General features: G+C 47.8%; 1 protein-coding gene across 1 annotated transcript; it reads right to left on the bottom strand.

The window, feature by feature from the left end:
* Positions 1-477: 477 nt before the first annotated feature.
* Ubac1 (UBA domain containing 1) lies at positions 478-22,600 on the bottom strand. The gene is made up of 10 exons (XM_005083666.4): positions 22,202-22,600; positions 17,414-17,534; positions 16,231-16,304; positions 12,051-12,158; positions 10,875-10,977; positions 10,498-10,606; positions 9,597-9,828; positions 8,587-8,673; positions 7,692-7,830; positions 478-997 (listed from the first exon to the last, which is right to left on the bottom strand). The coding sequence occupies exons 1-10, from the start codon at positions 22,337-22,339 to the stop codon at positions 882-884; spliced, it is 1,227 nt and encodes a 408-aa protein (XP_005083723.1). The 5' UTR covers positions 22,340-22,600; the 3' UTR covers positions 478-881.
* Between the last annotated feature and the right edge of the window lie 376 nt (positions 22,601-22,976).

The raw sequence follows: 22,976 nt of genomic DNA, 5'->3' as shown, positions 1-22,976 counted from the left end.
AGCTACTTCTCCAGCACCTAGAAACATGGTCTTAGAGCTTAATGGCTCGGCTGCAACAAGGTGAGCACCAAGGCTGTGGCTATGTCTACCTGGGAGGTGTAGGTCAGGCAGGTGCAGCTGCTGCATTGATACTTAAACACACTTGAGAGTTTTACACAGTAATGCTGAGCAAGGGACTTCTTCATGGCCAGCAAAATGAGTCAGAAGGTGTTTTAAAAAGTTACAGCCAGGCGTCAGTGGCGCACGCCTTTAATCCCAGCACTCGAGAGGCAGAGGCAGGAGGATCTCTGTGAGTTCAAGGCCAGCCTGGTCTACAGAGTGAGTTCCAGGACAGCCTCCAAAGCTACACAGAGAAACCCTGCCTCCAGAAAAAAAGAAGAAGCGGCTACGACACCTGCTCTGGGCAAAGGTGGCATGCAAACAGCCTAGAGGAATACATATGATGTCCTTACTGCCATGGAGTAACACAACTGAAAATAGGAAAAGGGTTTATTTATTAAAGTCATCTGTGAGTCACTCTGGTTAAATTAGCACACTTGACATAACACTTTGGATCAGAACATGCCTTCTTTAAAACACAGTGGGCTCCACAAGCAAACACCTAAGGGTCAATTCAAGTAGCACTTCAGGAGCCCAGCAGAGCATCTGGAGGGGATGGGGCAGCAATCATTCACCTTCCCAGTGCAACAGCCACTCCCTGTAAACACCTGGCAGAAGCTAGGACTGCGGCTTTCAAACCACGTGGCAGGAGTTGATAAGCAGTAAGGTCAGGGAAAGAGAGTCACTGTAGCTGTGATCCAGGCAAGGTCCTGGCTGGGCCCTGTGCCCAATGCCTCGGAAGCTGCTGAGGCTGCACAGCCAAGGAGCACAGTAGGCACCACCTACGTGCGATTCAGTGTCTGGAAGATTCTAGAGATCTGCAGCATGACAGGGCCGGTCTCTGGGTCGTTCATCCACTGTGTGCTGTTGAGTGGGTTCTCCAGCATGTCTTCAAATGCTGTGGAAAGACAACAGAGCTGAGTGGCGGCACCCAAACACCAACGAGCACACTGAGCCTTTCTCAGTGGTCCTGTAGTGAAAGGCGGCAGGGACACAAAGAGCTCACGGCTGACCCTGGCACCCACCCTTAAGAGCCAACCACAGTGCCTGAGCCGTTGACCAAATAGATCTGAGAACAAAAGACAGACCTCAGGGGCCATCATCAGGGAGGTAAATTGTGATCACAGCATCCCCAACCTATGGTCCATCAGCAGGATGGTCAGCTGCCTTTGCTTACACCTTTGACAAAGCCATGGACTACCTGTGTGCTCACAGGACTCCAGCTCATAGACCATCTGTGAGGCAGTCAACAGTCTGGTCACACAACACCTCAACTCTGGAAAGCCACCAGCAAGACTCAAAAGTCAAGTCTGCAGCCCTCTTTTCCAGACACCCCAGGAAATGGCCATGTGCAAGGACCATGTGCCTTTGCACAAATATGCTCCAGAAGATTTAACACCATCAGCTTGGAAAACCGGCATGTTCAAGCTATCTATGACTGGAGTACAGCTTAACAGTAACGATTTGCTCAGCACGCACAGGCCCAAGGCCCATCACTAGACCACAAAAATAAAAATGTAACAAAGCATTTCTTCAAAATGCAAACTTACTTTTTTTCCTCCTGATTTTTTGAGACAGGGTTTTTCTGTGTAGTCCTAGCTATCCTGGAACTCACTCTGTAGACCAGGCTGGCTTCCACCTTAGATCTGCCTGCCTCTGCCACCCAGAGTGCTGGGATTAAAGGTGTGCACCAACACACCCAACAAACTTTGATTTTCTAGAGTCTTACAACATTAGGACTGGGGAGATGGCTCAGTGGATAAAAGCACTTGCCATGCAAGCATGAGGACCTGATTTACTTGACAGCACCCATGTTCAAAGCAGGCCATGAGAGCACATATTTGTAATCCCAGGACTGGAGAGGTAGAGACAGGAGGATCCTGGGGCTCACTGGCTAGTCAGCCTAACCTACTTAGCAACTGCCATGTAAATGAAGGACCTTGTCTCAGAAAACAAAATGGTTTAGCAGGTAAAGGAATTTGTCACTAAGTCTGATGACCTGAGTTCAATCCCAAGGATACACAAGGTGGAAGGAAAACCCAACTCTGAAAACTGTCCTCCAACCTCCACACGCCCATGCATGCCCGCCACACACACATGAATAATGTTAACAAACATGGTGGGCGGCGAGGAATGACACCCCAGGCTGACCTCCAGCATCACAGGCACAGACACATGTTCATCTGCACATACAGGAATGCATACACATGTAAACAGGGGCAATACATAAAAGAAGTAATGCAGGAACTGGAGAGATGGCTCAGTGGTTAAGAGCACTGGCTGTTTTTCTAGAGGTCCTGAGTTCAATTCCCAGAAACCACATGGTGGCTCACAACCATGGGACCTGTTGCCCTCTTTTGGAATGCAGTGCAGGTGTACATGTAGGTAGAACACTATGTACATAATAAGTAAAAAAAATTATTAAAAAACTGATGCTTGCCAGGGTTGGTGGTGCACGCCTTTAATCCCAGCACTCGGGAGACAGAGGCAGGCTGATCTTTGTGAGTGTGAGGCCAGCCTGGTCTACAGAGCGAGTTCCAGGACAGCCTCCAAAACAATACAGAGAAACCCCGTCTCAAAAAAACCAAAAAACAAACAAACAAAAAAAAACTGATGCTTGCCGGGCAGTGATGGTGCATGTCTTTCTTTAATCCCAGCATTCTGGAGGCAGAGGCAGGTGGATCTCTGTGAGTTCCAGGCTAGCCTGGTCTACAGAGCAAGTTCCAGGACAGCTAGGGCTATTACACATAGAAACCCTGTTTCAGAAAGAAAAAAAAAAGTGATTCAGACAGCCAACAGAAAGTATTCCGCAATGCTAAGACACAATTCTTAGATGGTTAGTTAAGCAATCAGGCCTTTGACAATGGAGGAAGTAGGTGTTTTCATGGTTGGTGGTGATGGTAGAGGGAGAGCATGCAGACAAGACAAGCAAGAGCTCAGATGCCCAGCCTCTGACTTGGTCATCTGATGCCGTTCATCCTTGGGAAATACGAGCTGCACCAAGTATAGGTCACGAGAAAAGCTTGCTGCCACAGCAGGTCCTACAATAGCCAGACAGAAAGCAACTTAAGTGGCCAGAAACAGGAATCACATTGCCAAAAGAAGACAGTTGTCTCCACAAAGGGTAAGGACAAAAGAGAAGAGCAGAGTGTGATGTGTTAGTGAGAGTCACACAAGCAGCACTGCAGGACCACTGTCCCACTAGCACAGATGCCCAGTGCCCAGGAGCCAGACACAGCGGCACACCTAGCACATGGGAGGCTAAGGTGGGAGGAGCCAGCCCAAGCCTCATAGCGAACAGATCAGCAGGACCTGGTAAACAGCAGCAGCACAATGACACACACCACAGCAGGGTCAAGATGGCTTCTACTTACACATTTTCTAAAATAAACATTTCTGGTAAAACATAACGGTCATGGGTTTGGGGATTTCTTAATTTTTAAAGTAAATTTCTTTACCTATTGGGAGGGCAGGCCCAGTGTGCAGAGAGCTCAGAGGGCAATTTGAAGAAGCTGGTTCTCTCCTACTCTTGAGTTCCGGGAATTGGTCTCAAGTTGTCAGATTTGGTGGCAAGGATCTTTATTTCCTGAGCCATCTTGCCAGCCCGAGGTAGTTGTTTTAATTTTATTATTAAACACTATCAAAAAATACCTAATTGGAGCTTTAGAGAGGTGTGTGATCCCTGCAGAGGATGACGCAAGCAGGCCATCCTGGCTGCTGTGCACTCCGCAGGAACACTGTGTGGATAGCCCCACCCTGCGGTGCAGATGCGGCACAGCCACGTGCCAGAGCTGCACACAACTCAGCCCTGGTACGAAGGGTGCTGCTTCCCCGCCCTGTGAACAGGCTGCTCAATCTACGCATCTGGGTTCTGTCCTACCGGCCCAGACCCCACCAGGTACAGACTAAGGTGCTCACTCTGGGAGGGTTATTTCAGAAAAGGAGGAAAGGGGTGACACTAGCTAAATATATATGTGATGGTCTAAAAAAGACAAGACTAACACCCAGTGCCTAAAATGAAGGATTGCTGCTTTTATCTACCAAATACACCTGAAAACACACTAGCCTCCACGCAGCAAGATCCACAGTGGCATGTGAAAAGAAGGCTGTCAGAGTATGTACTTAGCGTGCCAGGCCCTGGATCCCCAGCACACACATAAAAAGTCCTCTGGTCGGCCGGGCGTTGGTGGCGCATGCCTTTAATCCCAGCACTCGGGAGGCAGAGGCAGGCAGATCTCTGTGAGTTCGAGGCCAGCCTGGTCTACCGAGCGAGTTCCAAGACAGCCTCCAAAACAATACAGAGAAACCCTGTCTTGAAAACAAACAAACAAACAAAAAAAAGTCCTCTGGTCAGATCCCAAGACAGTACCTATTAATTTCTTAAGATCTGCAAACAGCCTGGCAAGGTTTGGGAGGGTGATGCTGTGAGAGGACCAGTGACAATAACACCAAAGACACAGCCACAAATACACAAGGGAAAACTCTGTACCTCACACCCTGAGTGCTATAACCACACACCTGCGTGTGCACAGGAGAGACACAGGAGTCACGATGGAGGACGCTGGAGAAGTAACATGCCTGGACCCTTCCTTCGGTAAGAGTAGACCACATGGAAACACTTAGATTAGCAATTATGGGCTAATACTTATGTCAGAGCTAGCCAGTAAGAAACCAAGCAACGGCCAACATCTTCATAATTAATATACCGTCCTGTGAGTTATTTGGGGGCTAAAGCGGCAGTGGGACCTAAGCAGTTGGCAGGAAGACACATTACATATGGTGACAGAGGTGGGACATGAAATTTCAACGTAGAATGACAAGAGCTTAAAAGGGATTTTAGAAACAAAAAAACAGAGAGAAGCACGGCTTCTTAGTAGCAGCATTTTTCTCAGGTGGGCTCTGTTTTGCTAGAGACAAGTAGAGACTTGCACTACCAGTGCTGGCAGTAAACTTACACCCGCCATCTTGGGAAGACAGCAGGTAAAAAAGCCATGGCTGTTAACAAATAACAGACACGTGGCCAGAAAAACAAAGATTTACAGTAAAGTCAGATTCAGATGCAGTAAAACTTCTAAAAGGTTTGCAGTGTGTTTAAAAATATATGTAGGCTTGGGAGAAAAAAAAAAACAAGATAAAGTGGTTAAGAGAGAGAGAGAGAGAGAGAGAGAGAGAGAGAGAGAGAGAGAGAGAGAGAGAGAGAGAGAGAGAGAGAGAGAGAGAGAGAATGGTTGGGTGGTGGTGGAGCACACGCCTTTAATCCCAACACTCCAGAGGCAGAGGCAGGCAGATTTCCACAGAGAAATAAATAAATAAATAAATAAATAAATAAAAGTAAAAGAAATAGAGTAATAAAAAAGTCACACAACGATGGCAATCCAGCACCTGAGACAGCTGAGATGATGCAGCTTTGCAGACTACAAAAACAAGGACTTGGCCAGGTTTCTGTATTTTGTCATGATCCCCATGGTATGGATAGCACCCCATCCAGCAGGAAGCAGTTTGGAATGAACAATGCCCAAATTCCCAAATATTGTTTAAATGTTTGTTTTCATTTATACAGGGTTGGTTATAAATGATAATGATCACAGTCAATTTCTTTCTAAAGGGAAAAAAAGGAATATATATAGTAATGAATACATTGTATTGGAATGGATTTTCATTTATTGATACAAATTTAAGGTAAATATTATGATATGTATATTTCTCCTCTTGTTTAGGTATTGTGTCTGTATAACTCACTTAAAAATTTAATGCATAAGTAAACACAGATTGTAGATAGTTACCTATTCAAAACTTAAGTTAGTTAATTATTCTAGATATACAGAGATATATTTGAGAGAGAGAGATAGTCTTCAAACCTTTTAAAGACCTTCAGAAAATGGCATTGAAATGATTTAGGGTTTTTCTTGACAATGGGAAATGTCTGCTCCTAGCAGTACCAATTATCTCTGAGAGGAAGATGGGCATCGAAGAAACTCATTATGGAGTTTGCTTTCAACATGGCAAGATTAGCCATTTGGGCAAGAAACTGCCTTTGCCTGGACTGTTTGACCATTGCTGTAGAAACTGGACGTGCAGGACCCACAGGAAAGTGACTGCTGAACTTGGGACAGTCCTACAGGGTTCCTGCTTCATAGAAGAGTCTGCCAGACATTCTGCAGGACACAGAAAAATTACTGATAAACTGCCAATGCAGATGGACAGTTTAAAATTTCCTGCTTTGCTGAGAAATCTGTCAGGCACACTGTGGCCTATGGGCTAAAGATAGATGACCCCAATGTTACAGAAGAACTTCAGGTAACTGTCCAGGAAGCAAGATGTCTCTGTCATATCTAGTGTTTATCTGTGGTCTTTGATGGAGTTGAAGACAGATAGTTATAGTTTTCCTGCCTAAGATTTATCTATTATGTATATAATGTTCTGCCTGCATGTATACCTGCACACCAGAAGAGGGCACCAGATCCCATTATTGATGGTTGTGACCCACCTTGTGGTTGCTGGGAATTGAACTCAGGGTCTCTGGAAGAGCAGCCAGTGATCTTAACCTCTGAGCCATCTCTCCAGCTCTCTATTGCTTTTTAAAGGTACAAACTTAGATTTTATTTATGTTTGGGCATTTATTTATTTTTATTTGGGGGGCATGCACATACCACAATATATAAGCAGAAGTCAGTTCTCACTTTCCACTATGTGATTTCCAGAGGTCAAACTCAAACTTGACAGCAAATATTCTTATCCACTAAGCTATCTTACTAGCCCCATTATGTGAATTTTTTTTTTCTTAGTTTTTCAAGACAGGGTTTCTTTGCTAGCCCTGTCTGTCCTGGAACTAACTCTGTAGACCAGCTTGGCATCAAACTCATAAAGATCTGTCTACCTCTGCATCCCAAATGCAGGGATTATAGGTGTGTGCCACCACCACCTGGCAGATTTTTAATGTACATCACAAGTGAAAATAATTATCAGAGAAATGTCTTATAAATAATAAGCAAAAGCCTAATGTAAAGGGAAGCTTTTTCCTTGAGAGAAGCCTTCCCGCCAGCCTGGTTCTAGAGCCGCATCAGTCCCAAATAAACACACAGGAGGCTATATTAATTATGAAGCTGTTGGCCTTGCTTGTTTCTTACTGGCTAGCTCTGACTTAAGTAATTACCCCATAATTGTTATTTCTCTTACCGGAGAATAGTTCCAGGCTTCCTACCCCATGGCGTTACATCTTGACTCTCTGTCTTTTTTCCTTCCCAGAGTTCTCCTGGACTCCTAGTCCCACCTATCTTGGTTCCCTATTGGCCCAACAGTGCTTTATTGACATATACATAGGACTTCCCCCATCAGCCTAACCACACCATCTCCTCATCCACTATCCCCATGTAGGCCACCACTCTGCAAAAACCATCCCACCAAGACAGAACCCAACTTCCAGGGACCAGGCTTTAAGCAGCATAGCTAAAATGCCTAAAAATGCCTTGCAGAAGCCAACCTGCATGGCATATTAGCATTGCCCAAACCATCTCACTAGCACCTGTGTCTTGTATGAGGGGGCCCAGCCACCATGTGCCCCTACCCAAGCTGGCCTAAGTAGACACACGTACCTAGCAATGTCTTAGGGTTCGTCAAGCCCAGCTGCACCACCGGGTTGTCCAGGATGGCCTGGAAGAGAGGGCTATTGGGATCGATGCCCTGGTCCAGCTCCTCAGGGGATGGCTTCCGGTCTCCTAGCAGCCATTCACACTAAAACCCAACAACATCAGAGGAACTGTTAGTCCCTTCTCAAGTGCCTGAGGCCTACCTGTCCTTCTCTGTGGTCCTCCGCAAGCCTCCACTGCTGCAATACCAGGAAGGGGCCCTAACATGAACAAACCCGGTCCACATTCAGCCAGGACAGAAACAGAAAGAAGTATCAACCTGGCTTTTTTAGCAGACCTGGCAATGCAATTCAACTTGATCACTAACATGGTCTTGGTCACAACGCAGTCCCTAACACTGGCTTTACTTGAGGGAACCCCAGTATGACAATCTCTCTCCACAGCCAATGAGCTTGGAAAGTCTGGATCCAGAACTGTGTCTCAGTTATCTGAGCCTCAACTCCACACACAAGTGAGGAGGTCACAGGCCCATCACACAGTCCTCCCTGGACAGAGCCTGGCAGCAGCTGCTGCTGTGTGTTCAGGGCATGGTTTTCAATCTTTTCTGTTTGAGACAAGGTTTTTCTGTATAGCCCTGGAGACCTGCCTCCAAGCGCTGAGACTGGAGGTGTGAGCCAACAAACCCATCCTATGGAATTCATAACAGTTAAGAACCCACACAAAAGGCATTGTGGGTCCAGGATTTTCTCAGTTTCTGTTTGAAACATCTGCCCTAGTATTTCACATGAGAAGTGCCATCACCAACTATGTGTGGAAATCCCAACACAAGGGACGTTCCCACCGCATGCCGCATGAGGTAAAGGCGACATCAGATGCTCAGAGTGCATTGGCTGGCACTCACAGCAGCATTCTGCTGGTTGTTGTTCACTCGGAGTGCATCAATCACTTCCTTCTCATCAAAGCCCATCTCCATCAGCGAAATGACAGCCTAAGAGGGAAGAGCAAGCTGGTCAGCACTCACCAGAGGACACTGCCCCTCCGAGGAGCACACCACATGCAGTACAGGTTTGCTTCAGTCAGTCACCGGCGGTGGACAACACTTAGCACACATGAGGTAGGAAAGGGCACTGGGGCCCTTGCTTATAGCAAGGGCAAAGCAGGGAAATGTTTTGTCTTCACAGTCAAGGGTAGAAGCCAGAGTCTTGAAGTGCAGTTATACTGCACATGACTGCAGCAGGACAACTGACTAAACACTGGCCCTGGCTGACAGTTTCCCTCAGTCCTGCAGAAGTCAGGTCCCCATTTATCTCTAGACCCTCTCAACCTGACAACGGATTGCTAAGGAAAACACAAGCCTCAGATGACGCCCTGAGAAAACCATTTATTCAGCATCCAAAATGTGGAGAGCAAGCAGCATGAGCCCCGAGTGGGCATACCTATAACCTGAGGGCAAGTGAGAGGCCAAAGGAGGAATGAAAACTCCAGCGCAGAACAGGAGAGGGAATAAAGAACACAAAGACAAGGAAGTACCAGCCTGTGGTAAAGATGGGGTGGGGTCCTAAGTGTGCATGTGTGGCAACTGAGGGAGAGCAGACAAATCCTGGATCCTGAGTCCTTATCCCGTAGCCAGCCGGCATGACGCCCTCCCACTCCCCTGCCAGCCCACAAGATGCTCCTCCAGCTCTCTGGATACTGCCCGCCCAGCCCAAAGGCCACAGCAACAGGTGCAGGAGCACACTGGCAGACAGAAGCTTGCACACTCAGCTTTTCAGGAGATGTCACTGAGCAGAAAGAAGCCAACTGGACCCAAAGCTTAAAATGGGAACTCCCACCCAGACTCCTGGCCGCCCAGCTTCCCCTTGCACAACACAACCACAAAGTCAACCTCATGCTGAGGCCCCCATCACTTACCCGAGCGTCAGCTCGAAATTCCCTTTTCCTGCGGATCTTCTTGAAGATTTCTGTGAGCTCATCCCGGACCTCCTCATCTCCAGCACTAGTTCCCACAGCAGCTTCGGGGGAGGCAGAGGTGGTAGCTGCAGCGCCTGCCCCTGCTTGGGGGACATGGCCTGGAAGAGGTGTGTCAATAGACGGATCTTCTGAGTGTTCAATTAACCACTCCATGGCCTGAGGCACTGACATGCTGAAAGGGGACAAGAGAGATTCTTCTCAACTCCCCCAGGACAGTCATTAGAGACTTCCTGATCCCATGTGCTCCAACATGTTTCAACAGAGATAGCAAGAGGAGCAGCAGCAACAGTGGCGGACCATCTCTTGGGATGGAAACCTCCACACAGCCCTTGCCTCAAACTCCCAAGACCCAACAGAGCCAGCACAGACATGTGCCCAAAACAGAGACAAAGGAGTCTAGGTCTACAGCACAAAGAACACAGGGGTTAACCAGCTCTGGTCTACAGCATTCATACGGGATCTGAGTAACTGAAACCAGAAGTGCAAGAAGACTATGAAAGAACTCCTGTCCACACCAGGGGCAAGTTTGGCTTAGAGCTCTCCCAACTTGAGGGTGCAGGGCACATTAACAGATTGATTTTTAGCTCTCTTAACAGCCAGGTATGGTGGTTCATACCTTCAGTCCCGAATACTCAGGAGCCTGAGGCAAAAGGATTGCATGAGTCCAGAAGTTCAAGAGGGTAACAGAGACCATACACACACACACACACGCACGCACGCACGCACGCACTCTTAAATAATAAAAAAAAAGTATGACTCCATCAGAGTCTGAGAGGAGGGAATCGCATCGCAGGGAAGCCCAGGCCAAGCTCCAAAGAGGGAAGAAAGAGAGCATACTGACTGGTTCAACCGAAGGGCCTTTGAGGCTCTGCTCTCAGGAAAGCCCATTTCTGTGAGCTGCCGCAAGGCAGTCTCATCCACTCGCTCATCCTCATCTTCATCCAGCATAGCTGAGAAACAAGAGAAGACCTGTCATGAGGGGATTCCTAACTCCATAGTCTCGTCTGCAAAGGCTCTTGACAATTACTGATGCCACAGAAAACTCGGGCCCTAACACCAGCTCTTACACACTGGGAATGGCCACACAACAGGCCAGGAGCCACACCCCCAACCCGTATCAACAGAAAGCAGAACCTGCTTTCAGTGTGAGGGAGGGCTGGGGACACTTCTGAGGTTTGGGCAGACAGTTGGCGGGTACAGGCTAGGACCCACTCATACCATTGGCCTTCTTGAACAATTCAACTGCATCAGGATTCAGTGCTAACAGCTTCTGTGCCACTTCAATGAGAGACACCAGGATCTTCCGGAGTTCGGTCTGGAACTGCAGTAGAATGAAGAAAGAGATCATGCCTGCACAGTGATGCACACCTGTAATTCCTGCTCTTGCAAGGCTGAGGCAGGAAGAGTGCTGGGAGTTTGAGGCCAACCTAAGCTATGCGGTGAAACCCTGTCTCAAAAAGAAAGAAAGAAAGAAAACATCATTTCTCTGAATGTTCAAACCTAATTAGATCTGCAACTCCACCCCTGGACATAGCCCTCCAAATCTATGACAGCCTTTGCCCTTCACCTTTGCTCCCAGCGCCTGGCTGGCAGAGGCAGACAGATCTTTGTGAGTTCAAGGTCACCCTGACCATAATTAGACTCTGTCTCAGAAACAAACACAAACCCTAGACTGGTGATATCAGAGACCCCTCACCCCCACCCTGCCATCAGCTCCCTTCCTGAGCCTGGAAATGGGACTTTACAAGCCTAAAGCCTCCTGAGATCCTATCCAGGGTTGGACCTACAGAAACCAGGGAGGGACACATGTGCCAGTCACTGCAGAAGAATTACAAAGCTCTTATGAAATGGAACTCTTCAAAAAAAGATCCCAGAGAGGTTTGGCTCTCAGCAGTACCAGTATGGATCCAGAACTGATAAAGTTTAATGCTGGCCACTTTCCCCAATTCCTGCATACACAAGCATACTTTGTCATGGACTAGCCCACATAAGCATGCTATAGGCTTCTGACTTTAACTTTTCTTATCCAAAGTAATTGGGAAACTCAGACTCCTCCCTGAAAGCTTTCTTGAATTCAGAGCAAAGTCACTGCGTTTCCCTATAGCTATCTGTCTGTCCAGTGCTATTGATATGTCATCAACTTTGCAGTTTGAAAAAAAAGTGTAATTTAGGGAACAGTTCAAAAGTAGTAAAGAGTTCCTGAATATTCCTTTTTTTGGGGGGGGGGGGGGGTGACTATAACATCCATGCTATTCGCCTCTAACCTGAGCTCAAGCCATCCTCCTGCCTCAGCATCCTGAATCGTCAGTCACCACACCAACCCCAAGCACTTTTAAAAAGCTTCTTGTTATCCCACAGCACATGCCCCCAGTTCCACAGCAGGCAGGTACTCACGTCTCTCATGGTGGTCTGGACTGCAGTCCGGTCTGTGCTACAGGCAGGCAGGTTGGCTGTCGCCCGGAGGATAGCATCTTTGTCTGGAGCCTTTTGTTCTTGTTTCTTCTGAAGAGAAAATGATTCAAGTCAGAAAGGAAGAACCCAAGAACATGAGGAGTATGACAACCAACTTGGACCAACAGGCCACAGGGAGAACAGTAACCTCCTAACCTTTAGCTGTGATGCCCTTGGGGCAGAAGATTCTGGAAAGTTTTGGGCACAGCATTGGAAGCAGAAGCCTAAAAAGATGCTTAGGACATGACCGCATCCGCTATAAACCATACGCAGTGAAGGCAGAGGCTGGGGCTGTGGAGTGGCAGTCCTGTAGTACTTTGGTGGGGCTGGGGCACAGGCCTCCAGAGGAAGCACATGCTGTAGTGAAGCCTCCCAAGCCTCCATGAATGCAAGTAAAGGACGAAGGTGGCAGCTCACAGATAAGGAGGACAGGAAAGAAAATCAAACCAGCAGAGGAAGCAGCACTTGGCACGTTCAGAAGGTACGGGAAGACACACAAAGGATGGGTTAGGGCCATAGCTGCCGCTGAGAGCCCACAGGACACAACCTATTAAGAGCAAGGCCATACCAACCTACTGAAGGGCACTGGGATACTGGTGCCAGAAAAGACAGGCTGGGATCCAAGAGCCAGAATGATACTCTACCTGCTGGCCTTGGCCAACAACAGTCCGGAGAAACCTGAGAGCCCAGAGGGAGAGGCTGTTCTGAAGAGAGGGAGGGGAGAGGGGGAAGGGGAGAGTCTTCCTGCACCTTGCTACTGCTTTGCTTCTGTTCACTTCAGCTACTCACAAAGTCATCAAACCAACCAGAATAGGTGAGACTGAGGGTAGGATGGGAGCAAGACGTTCTCTACCCCAGAGAGCTCAGCAGCTGGCACAAAGCACCAACAAGCTTGCAGGGCTCTCAGCGGCTAGGCATGTAAGTAGTGAGGAGGAGGAAGAGGAGGTAAGGGAGGTGGGCACCTCACTACCTGCAAACAGAAGCACAACAACCCAGCTTGTGCACACCAGGCAAGAGCCAAAACAGCAAGGTAAAGGGGCTACAGAGTAGTTAAAAGATACAGTCAAGGAAATCCACAGGCTGCAAGCCCAACAGGCCAGCCAACAAAGCTGCAGAGAAAGAAATTATCAAGAACAATCAGAAAACAAAACAAACAAACAAACAAACAAAAACAGGTGTGGTGGCACGTATCAGTATTACCAGCACTTGGGAGCTGGAGTAGGAAGATCTCCAACAGTTCAAAGTCAGCCTAGTCTACACAGAAGTACAAGCTAGCAAGAGCTATATAGCAAGGCCTGTCTCAAATATACAAAAGATCCAGAAGTAGGCCAGGCGGTGGTAGCACACGCCTTTAATCCCAGCAGAGGCAGAGGCAGGCAGATCTCTATGAGTTCAAGACCAGCCTGGTCTACAAGAACTCAAGAACTAGTTCTAGGACAGCCTCCAAAGCCACAGAGAAACCCTGTCTTGAAAAACCAAAAAAAAAGATCCAGAAGTAAATTTCTAGAAATCAAACATCTGAATCTCCAGAACCTGGGAAAAGTCTGCTTCAGAGTCCAGAATGAAATTCCACAACTCCTCAGGGCACAGGGACCCGAGGTTTCAGACAGCCAGACAAAGCGGAGAAAGGAGGTGATTACTGACGGCCATAAGTGAAACTGTCAGTTCCGGTGAGATGTGGGACCCCAAGCCTGAAGATGAAGTCACGTTTCACCTACCCCTGTGAAATGATTACTCTTCAGTGTCAACTGTGGGTTGAGAGAAGTTAATATGTCTGAGAGGCTGTTTCCAGTGAGAATTAGCTCTCGAGGGCTATGACCTAACCAATGATTTAATCTACTGACGGGTTCAAAGTGTAAGTAGGGAGATAGCAGAACTGTGGAAGGCAAGGCTGGCTAAAGGAGTAGCTGAAGATGTATCTTTTTTGTTTTGCTTTGTTTTTTGATAAAGGGTTTCTCTGCATAACCCTGGCAGTCCTGAAACTCACTCTGTAGACCAGGCTGGCCTTGAACTAGAAATCTGCCTGCCTCTGCCTCCTGAATGCTTGGACTAAAGGCAGGTGCCACAACTGCCCAGCTGAAGACATGTTTAGTCTTTTTTTTTTTTTTTTTTTTTTTTTTGCATTATATGACTATAAGCCTTTGGGGGCCAAGAGAGTGGAACGTGGTAGTTTGAAAGAAAATGGCCCCCAAGGGGAGTGGCACTGTTAGAATATGGCTTGTTGAAGTGTGTCACTATGGGGGCGGGCTTTGAGGTCTCTGGGAGGGAGGACTGTCAGTTGACTTCCTGTTGCCTGTAAGATGTAGCACTCAGCCCCACCACATCTGCCTGCATGCCACCATGCTCCCCATCATGATGAAAATGGACGGAACCTCTGAAACTGTAAGCGAGCCACCCCAAATTAAAAGTTTTATCTATAAGAGCTGCCATAGTCATGGTGTCTCTTCACAGCAATAAAAACCCAAACTAAGACAGTGAGTAAACACTAAACAGACTTCACCCAATCTTCCATTATCACTGAAGGGAAGCCACAAGCTAACATTGGTAATGGCAGACAGAGAATGAATGCAGAGTATGTAGAAAGCAGGGAGAGAACTGCCAGAGGTAACAGCTGGAAGACTAGAGGTGGGTTGGAGTGGGTTTCAGTGGCAAGCATAAGACAGCCAGATCTATCCCCAACACTTATAAATAGTTGTGAACGACTTCCTTTAGGAAACTTTTTTTTTTTAGATTTGTAGTACTCTTTGACTCTTCATAATTGCATTGTTTTTACTTAGAATTTTCAATAATGCTATGGTGTTTCACTTTGCAGTTATGTATTATGTCAAGGCAGCTCTAGCAAGTAACTAGGTAGGTACTCTGAGTAAGTACCCTAAGCCAGCAGCAGGCCACATAGTTTGTAGCCAGAACTATGTTCTTAATAGTTACAGGAACTTCAAGTCCAAACACCAGAACTGTAATCTGAGCTCTGCCATCAGCTCTGGAAAGCAGGGGGTGGCCCAGGATCTGTCTTGTGAAGATGGATGGAGCAGCCTGCCCATGTGCTGCCTGACTGTACCCACACCCACACCACCATGGCCAGGTGGCCAAAGATAAGGAGGGCGTGAAGCCCAGGCGCTCTCCTATATCCCTGACCCCAGAAGAGACTCCAAAATAACTAACTCATCTGCCATCAGGCCATGGATCCAGCCCAAGAGTTGACCTGATCCTTCCCTGAGATCAACACTCTCCCTGGCATTTCAAAGCACACACTAGAAAGTCCAGACCCCTGAGACAGGAAAAGGTGTCAAACAAAGGTGATTGCCCTTTAAAAGAGCACATCCTGGAACTGACAGCTCAGCAGCTAAGAGTGCTTGCTGCTCTTCCACAGCACCTAAGCCCAGTTCCCAGCACCCACTTCAGGAGGCTCACAACCATCTGAAACTCTAGCTCTAGGGCGTCAGATGTCTTCTTTGGCCTCTGCAGGCATAGAAACACAGACTCACACAAATACACAAATAAAAGTTTAAAAACTCATCTTTAAGATATCCTTTCTGCCCACCAGGCACAGGTGTGTGACCTGGCGTTGAGACAGGCTACTCAAGGATGCATCTTGCACTGCGGAAGAGAACCTTGCTGGAGGATGGGCTCTGGAGCAGCCCCTACACAAGTAACAAAGTGGGTAGTTTTCTGAAGGCCCCAGATAAAGGGAAGGTGCAAGGCGCTGATCATCCTCTAACACGGACCCCAGGACATCGACGTTGACGTTCACTGCAAGAACACACACAGGTCTATCCCGGTGCACAGCTGCTTGCCACCTCTGCATGCCTGCTCTTTATGTGCAGACATCTAGCTACAGCTGTCGCTACTACTCTTCTGGGAGGAGGGGAATGACGGGAGCAGAGGAGGGAGCACCCACAAAGGACGATGTCCTCACTCTCCTCTGCTTCCAGACCAGTGGCAGTGCTTCTGTCACTAGACACCCATCACAAACACACTCAAAGCAGAACAGGCTCGGCTCAGAGCACACACACTGTGAAGGGACTATATAGGCCCAGGAAGTACATCAAGCACTTTGAAGTCTGAAGCACAGAAACACCTAGCAGTGAAGAGAAGAGCGCTAGTTCCAACCTTTGAAGCTTACCTTTTCTTCTGCTGAGACATCAGCCATCTTAGGAAGTGGAGAAGGAGCACGCTTTTTTATCAATAACAAGACATCTAGAAAAAAATGTAACAATTATCTCTATGAAGTCAAATTATCACTTCATAGCCATAACTGACATAAAAGGTATCAGATAGTGTGGTTAGGGGAGATAGCTCAGTGGGTTAAGGGCTTTCTATACAAGAGTGATGACTGGAGTTCATCCCCAGGACCACATGAATGACAGGCGGGCATGGCAGCCAATTGAAGTACTTGGGAGGCAGAGACAAGAAGTACCCAAAGCAAACTGGCTAGCCAGGTTCAGAAAGACGCCCTGCCTCAATGAATAAAGTAATGTCAACCCCAGACCTCCACATGCATATTTATACATGTATACACATCTTTGCATGAATGCACACATGTACATACCCCACAAGAATGTGCTAGATGCTTCATGTCAGAAAGCAGGAGTTTTCTCTGGTCCCCTCCTAAGCCAAGCTCTCCCTCTTCAGCTCTCAAGTGACTGGTGGGTCACCACAGATACCCTGTGGCTTCAGAGGTTGCCACAGTACATTCCTGACTACCATACAGAGCACTGGTGGACATCTCACACAAGGACTCAGTCCTAAAAATCTGTGAGTCTAACCCTAACCCTGAACACCCAGAACTAAGCCAGTCCATAGTTCACCTTGGGCGTGTGTGTGTGTGTGTGTGTGTGTGTGTGTGTGTGTGTGTGTGTGTGACCTCCTGCTCCATTTTGAGCTTTGGTTATAGCTCATCATAAAGGATGATAGTCTGAAGTCCTCATCTGCATGATGTACAGAAAACAAAATTTCTCCCAGAGCCAAGCATGAATGAAGAGGGTTCGCAGAAAGAAGTATCTCACTCAGACCCTGAAACAGCCACTGGGATGAGCACTTCCAACACTAAAGTAAAGCCACCGAAGCTTCAGAGTCGGCTTTGTTCTGAAACATGATTAAACATAACACTCTCATTTGGCTTCTCGGATGTCTGTCAGGTTTCTGCTACTTTCACAAGTACACCAATACCATTAATAATAAATAAATAAACAAAACCAGAGTCATTCTGGTTCTCCTGCTCTTGTCTAATTCCAGAAAAGCACCATGTGGGTGGCACTGGGACACAGACTCCCTGCTCTGGGTACTGTCTCTCAAGGCCTTCTTACCTTGGTCCTGGATGTTTTCTTCCAAGATAGTTTTGGTGTCACTCAGCACCCTTTCTGAAGCTGCATGTATTAACTTATGGTGAGTCACACTCTTGGGGTCTTCTACGCTCCCATGAGCACCCTGGAGGAAGAATTAAGCCATAGATATATAAATAGGAATTAAACTGTGATAGGAGTAACAGAGCCTAACACCTCAAGCCACACCTGAAATTATCTAGGCTTCTTCTGTCTCTGTGTCTGTCTATCTGTGTCTCTTCCTGTGTGTGTGTGTGTGTGTGTGTGTGTGTGTGTGTGTGTAGTTTATATGTGCCGTGAATACATGTTTTCATGTGGGTATATATATGTGTGTGTCCACAAGCACATGACAGACAGAGGCTAATGTTGGGGGTCTTCTTCAACTTCTCTCCACTTTATTTTTGAGACAGCGTCTCTTATTGAACCTGCCTCATCAATTCAACTATAGTGACTGGCCAATGAGATCCAGAGATCCTCCAGTCTTTGCCCTGCCCCTACCCCAAGTCAATGCCCAGATTAAATGTGCTGCTGCCGCTGGTTTTTACATGGGTCCTGGGGATCCAAACCAAAGTTCTCATGCTTGTACGGCAGACATTTTAGTGACTGAGTCATCGCCCCAACTCATGGAATTATTGTGTTTTCTTATTAGCCCAGACGTTAAAGCATAAGTGGCAGTAAAGAATCCCCACAAGTGAGTTTAAAAAAAAAAGCTGAGTGAAATGTCAGCAAGCATTGATCCCTCCAGGCCTTCAAGCTTATCACCAGTTCACAGTAGACTCCTGGGATGGCTAAGGCCTTGGAAACACAAGATCCTACTGACAAGCACTTGCAACCCAAATCACTTTAGTTTGCAAAGATCTGGAAAATGAATTTTAGATGGAAATATGTCTGTGATCTCCTAAGAATCTGAAGATCCAGTTACTTTATGCATTTGCTTTTCCTTCTTCAGCAGACACAGGAAAATTAGAGGAAGTGCACAGACAGAAGACTGCTTTCCAGCAAAGACGACTCCTGCCCAAGGAATACCACAGAGTCCTCAGTGGAGCACAGAGCACAATTGGCCTCAGCTTTGCCTTGGGTCCAAGGAATGCAGCTTACAGTGGACCAGGGGACTCACAGCTGCATCTGTGTCCCCAGGGCCCTAGAAACCTGGTAACAGTGTCAGTCAGAGGAGGCAGCCAAGAATGAGAAAGCAAACATCAGCAGTACTGCGGAAGACAGCATCTGCAAAAGGACCTGCAGGTGACCAGAGCAGCTGCCTAAGTGGAAGCTGGTGCAACCCCTTCTAATCTTCCACCACAGACTGTAGGCAGAGGCGTGGCAAACATAGCTCATGGTCTCAGCCAGGCTCCAGCACTCACCATACAGAATGCAAACATACAAATCTCCAACAATAGAGTCCTGCTTGCCTCTCGGCTGTACCTGACCATCAAGCAGACAAAGACCAAGAACACACTGTCGGTGCCACATGACAAAGACGGTGATTCCCTTTGCCTATGTGTACTCACCTGAGTTTGTACAAGTTTCCACAAGTTCACTACCACTGCCCAGCATCATACAGCCTTCCCAGGCCTGGGTACCACATCATGCTAAGTCAGCTGCAGGCTCTCCCCAAACTCAGAACAAAGCAAAGGGCTAAATCTGTTTCTTGATGCTATAGGTCCCTTGCTGTTATATTAAGAAAGGAAGAAGCCCAAGAAACCTAATGAGATGGCTCACTAGTGCTTTGGCCCACCCCTGAATAGGTCACTTAGCACATTTGGGACACAGAGTTCTTCAGGCCCTTCCTGGATGTTCTGGAAGGCATCTCTGATACCATGATACACACAATCAACAAAGGGCCTCTATACATATGGCTGCTAACCAGAAGAAAAAACTGAAGCATGTGTCTCTCCTTAGATCCTCGCATTTTTGAACACTAGACTCTTCCATCAGTCTCAGATTGAAAACAATCTGTGCCTAACCCCACCCCCACACCCCGACCAGAGGACAGGATTTCTCTATGTAACAGCCCTAGCTATCTGGACCTAGCTAGCTCTATAGGCAAAGCTGGCCTCGAACTCACAGAGATCCACCTGCCTCTGCCCACCGAGTGCTGGGATTAAAGGCATGCGCCATCATCACCTGGCTGAAAACAGTTTTGAAAAATGGGCCATGACACACAAACAAAGCTGTCAAGGCTAAGGCTAAGGGACATATAAGACGAAACCAACCTTACATCAACTACATACTCAACATTGTGAAAAGGCAGAGAATCCCAACTTCCCTTGACCCTAGAAATGGCTGTTTGATAATTAATTCCAATGTTTGAATTAAGAAGGCTAGCTGGGCGGTGGTGATGCACGCCTTTAGTTCCAGCACTTGGGAGGCAGAGGCAGGCAGATCTCTGAGTTCCAGGACAGCCTACAAAGATACGCAGAGAAATCCTGTCTCAAAAAAATCAAAAAAAAAAAAAAGAAGGAAGGAAGGAAGGAAGGAAGGAAGGAAGAAAGAAAGAAAGAAAGAAAGAAAGAAAGAAAGGAAGAAAGGAAGGAAGAAAGAAAGAGAAAGAAAGAAAAAGAAATGTCTAAGTTCTGGGTGACTTCGAGGGATTTTCCACAGTAAATTAGGTGAGGGGGAAGAAAACCAATCCTGAATGTGATGGCTTGGGAGGCAGAGGCAGGCAGATCTCTCAGTTCGAGGCCAGCCTGGTCTACAAGAGCGAGTTCCAGGACAGCCTCCAAAGCCACAGAGGAAACCCTGTCTCATGTGCCTATCCATTCTGCTTCCAGAAACACTAAGTGCACTGCTTTGAAATTCTAAAATCTGTAGCTAATTCTAGTGGATTTGTCAGGTTCAGAATACGGTCTGAAACACAATTTAAAAAATAAAATAGAAATAACCATATTCTGAAGCATGTCACCAGCACACCAGAAACAAGACACAAACGCAGATCATCACACTACAGACCACCACAAACCATATGTTCACACACACATATCCCAGAGGTGTGGCTTCTGCTCATGTCTGATACTGTACAGCACAGAAAGATGAGTGTGCCTGAATCCTCACAGGACCTGGGACGGTTTGGCCTTTGGACAAGCTCTGTGCTTCATTCACACTGCAGAGCAGTCCCTCCACAATGCAGCCCTCTCACACCACACCACCACAACGCCCTTTAGGAAAGTCGGCTTGCTGCGTCCCTTTCCGAGACCTAGGCGCACACACACACACACACACACACACACACACACACACACACACACACACACAATTCAAAATGATATAACTGCAATGCCAACTGGAATATTAAATATCACAAATAATTAGCATCATATCAAAATCAGCTGCCTAATTTACCCCACTGCTCCTGGAACTTATTAGTAAGCATTTGTGAATCATTTCTCATCCTTCATAAAATATTGCCACACTGATTATGTAAATGCACACTGTTAGTGAGTTAAGCAAAATGCCACACCAATGGAGAGGACATCCCATGTTGACGTGGTCTGGGTTTGACCACATTGTCATTGACTTTCTCTCAATCCCTACCCTGGCTTTGGAGTTCCTCCAAGCTTAGTCCTGAGGAACCCAACCAGGTGGCAGAGGACACAGCACAGTACTAGTCAAGTATAATGCTAGGGTACAGTCTAGGTGCCCAAAGAGTCCCCAACTTTTCAGCTGGTGCTGAACCTGTGGGTTTTCTAGATAGCACTGCCACTGGGACTTGTTCAGAAGAAAAACAAGGAAGCGGTCTAAATACATTTTGCCCTTGACCATGTGAGCCTCCCTGGGGGGACCCACAGAAGCCAAGACCCATGGTTACTCAACATCTAGTGTGTTGTAGAAGGGGCTCCAACCAGATCTCCTGGTGTCCTTTCTCCACAGAGGAGACTTTAAACTGCCCTTTGCAAGGAGCTGCTATGAAAACTTGAAGACTGTCTTTAGAGGCAACACGGTACTGCATTTCACAGCCTTCCAGAGTCCCCACTGAAAAGCTGCGGCCACCTTTAACAAATTCCGGCTAATCGTGTCAGGTATGGCGCTTCCATAGGCCACCGGGATCTAACAGGCATCTGTCTCACCTTTAACTGAGAGCAGTTAAGAGACAGAAAAGTTTCAAGAATTAGTCCCAAGACTTAACTACCTAAACTAAAAAGCTAACTACAGTACAAGGCTCACACCATGTAAGTAAACCTTACAAAAGCCATTTGCTGGTGAGAAGACCCTAGTCCGGGACCTTGCCACTCAATCAACTGTTGCCCCAGCAGAAAACAGAAGCCCAGGGACTTGTCCCAGAGTGAGACTATTTTAAGTGACTACAGCTAAGGAACGAAGCCCAGGCCAGGGAGGAGCTGGCCCTCTTAATAAAGGGATCTAGTTACTTCTCAGCTTCTGGGGAAAGCTAATGTAAAACAAAAACCTCAACCCAACATCAAACAAGCCCTAATACTAGAAAACCATGAGCTTTCTCTCTCTCTCTCTCTCCCAGTCTCCGTTCACTCATTGCCTTCACTACCTCCGGATGTTGCAGAAATTAAATAAAGCTCGCCCATTAACCGGGCCGGACTCTATCCTAGGTTTGCGGCTCGCTCCGAAAAGGACTCGGAGGAGCGACTGGCTGGGTGCTGCAGGTTGCACCGCCGACTCCAGGGTCGGGTCCCAGGCGGAAGCGAAGGTCTGGTGTCTAGGTGGAGATGGGACTCTGGGACGGAATCCGGGACAGGAGTCTAGGTTTCTGGTCTCCAGGAAGGAGGCAGTGGTGGAAAAGGGTGGTAAGGGGCTCGGCCTTACGTGCTTGAGGCAACTCTCCTTGAGCTTCTCCACCGACGTGTCCTCGGTCGCCTCCTCCAGCCACTCGGTGCCGTCAGCCGCGCAGATGTGCAGCCGAAGCACCTTGCCCGCAAAGATCTTCTCCTCCTGCACGAACATCGCGCCGCCGCCAGAGCCTGCGCCCGCCGCCCGAACCCGTGAAGGTCACCGGGGCTGGAGGGAGGACCAGGGGCGGGGCCGGGCCGCCGCGCGCTCCTTCGCTGGCCGCCGCCGCCCCGCCCCAGCTCCTGTCCGCTTGGCCGCCCGTCACTGAAGGGGCCGGAGCTGTCCCTCGCTACCGCTGCCCCCGACGCAGTAGCCGCCAGGGGCGCGCTATCGCAGCCGCACCGGAAGTGCGTAATGTGCACCCGTGTGTATGCCGGGAGATGTGGTTTTTTTTTTAAGTAGGCGCTCCGCGGTTGCCTCCGCCGCGCCGGAATTACGTAAGATCACCGAGCATGCCGGGAGATGTAGTTCCCAAGAAGGCTCCCGGCTCCTTTACCAGAAGTGTGTGAAGCAGGTCAAGCGCCTACCGGGAGTTGTAGTTCCCCATTGCCTCTTTCCTTCAACACCACCAGCCTGATACCTTGTTGAGCTAGCCTGTCAAACACACACGATCAGAGTTAGCAGGAAAAAACATGAAACGTCTCGGTACTATCTGTGACACTAGGAATGTGTCACAGATAGTAAGTGCTTGTCTGGCATGCACGAAGTTCTGGATTTGATCTCCAGCACGGCATAAACCTGACATGTGTTT

Source organism: Mesocricetus auratus, unplaced genomic scaffold, assembly GCF_017639785.1.
Source record: "Mesocricetus auratus isolate SY011 unplaced genomic scaffold, BCM_Maur_2.0 Super-Scaffold_100004, whole genome shotgun sequence".
In the NCBI taxonomy this organism is placed as follows: Eukaryota; Metazoa; Chordata; class Mammalia; order Rodentia; family Cricetidae; genus Mesocricetus; species Mesocricetus auratus.
The sequence above is the reverse complement of the archived record's forward strand: the minus strand, read 5'-3'. Positions and strand labels throughout refer to the sequence as shown.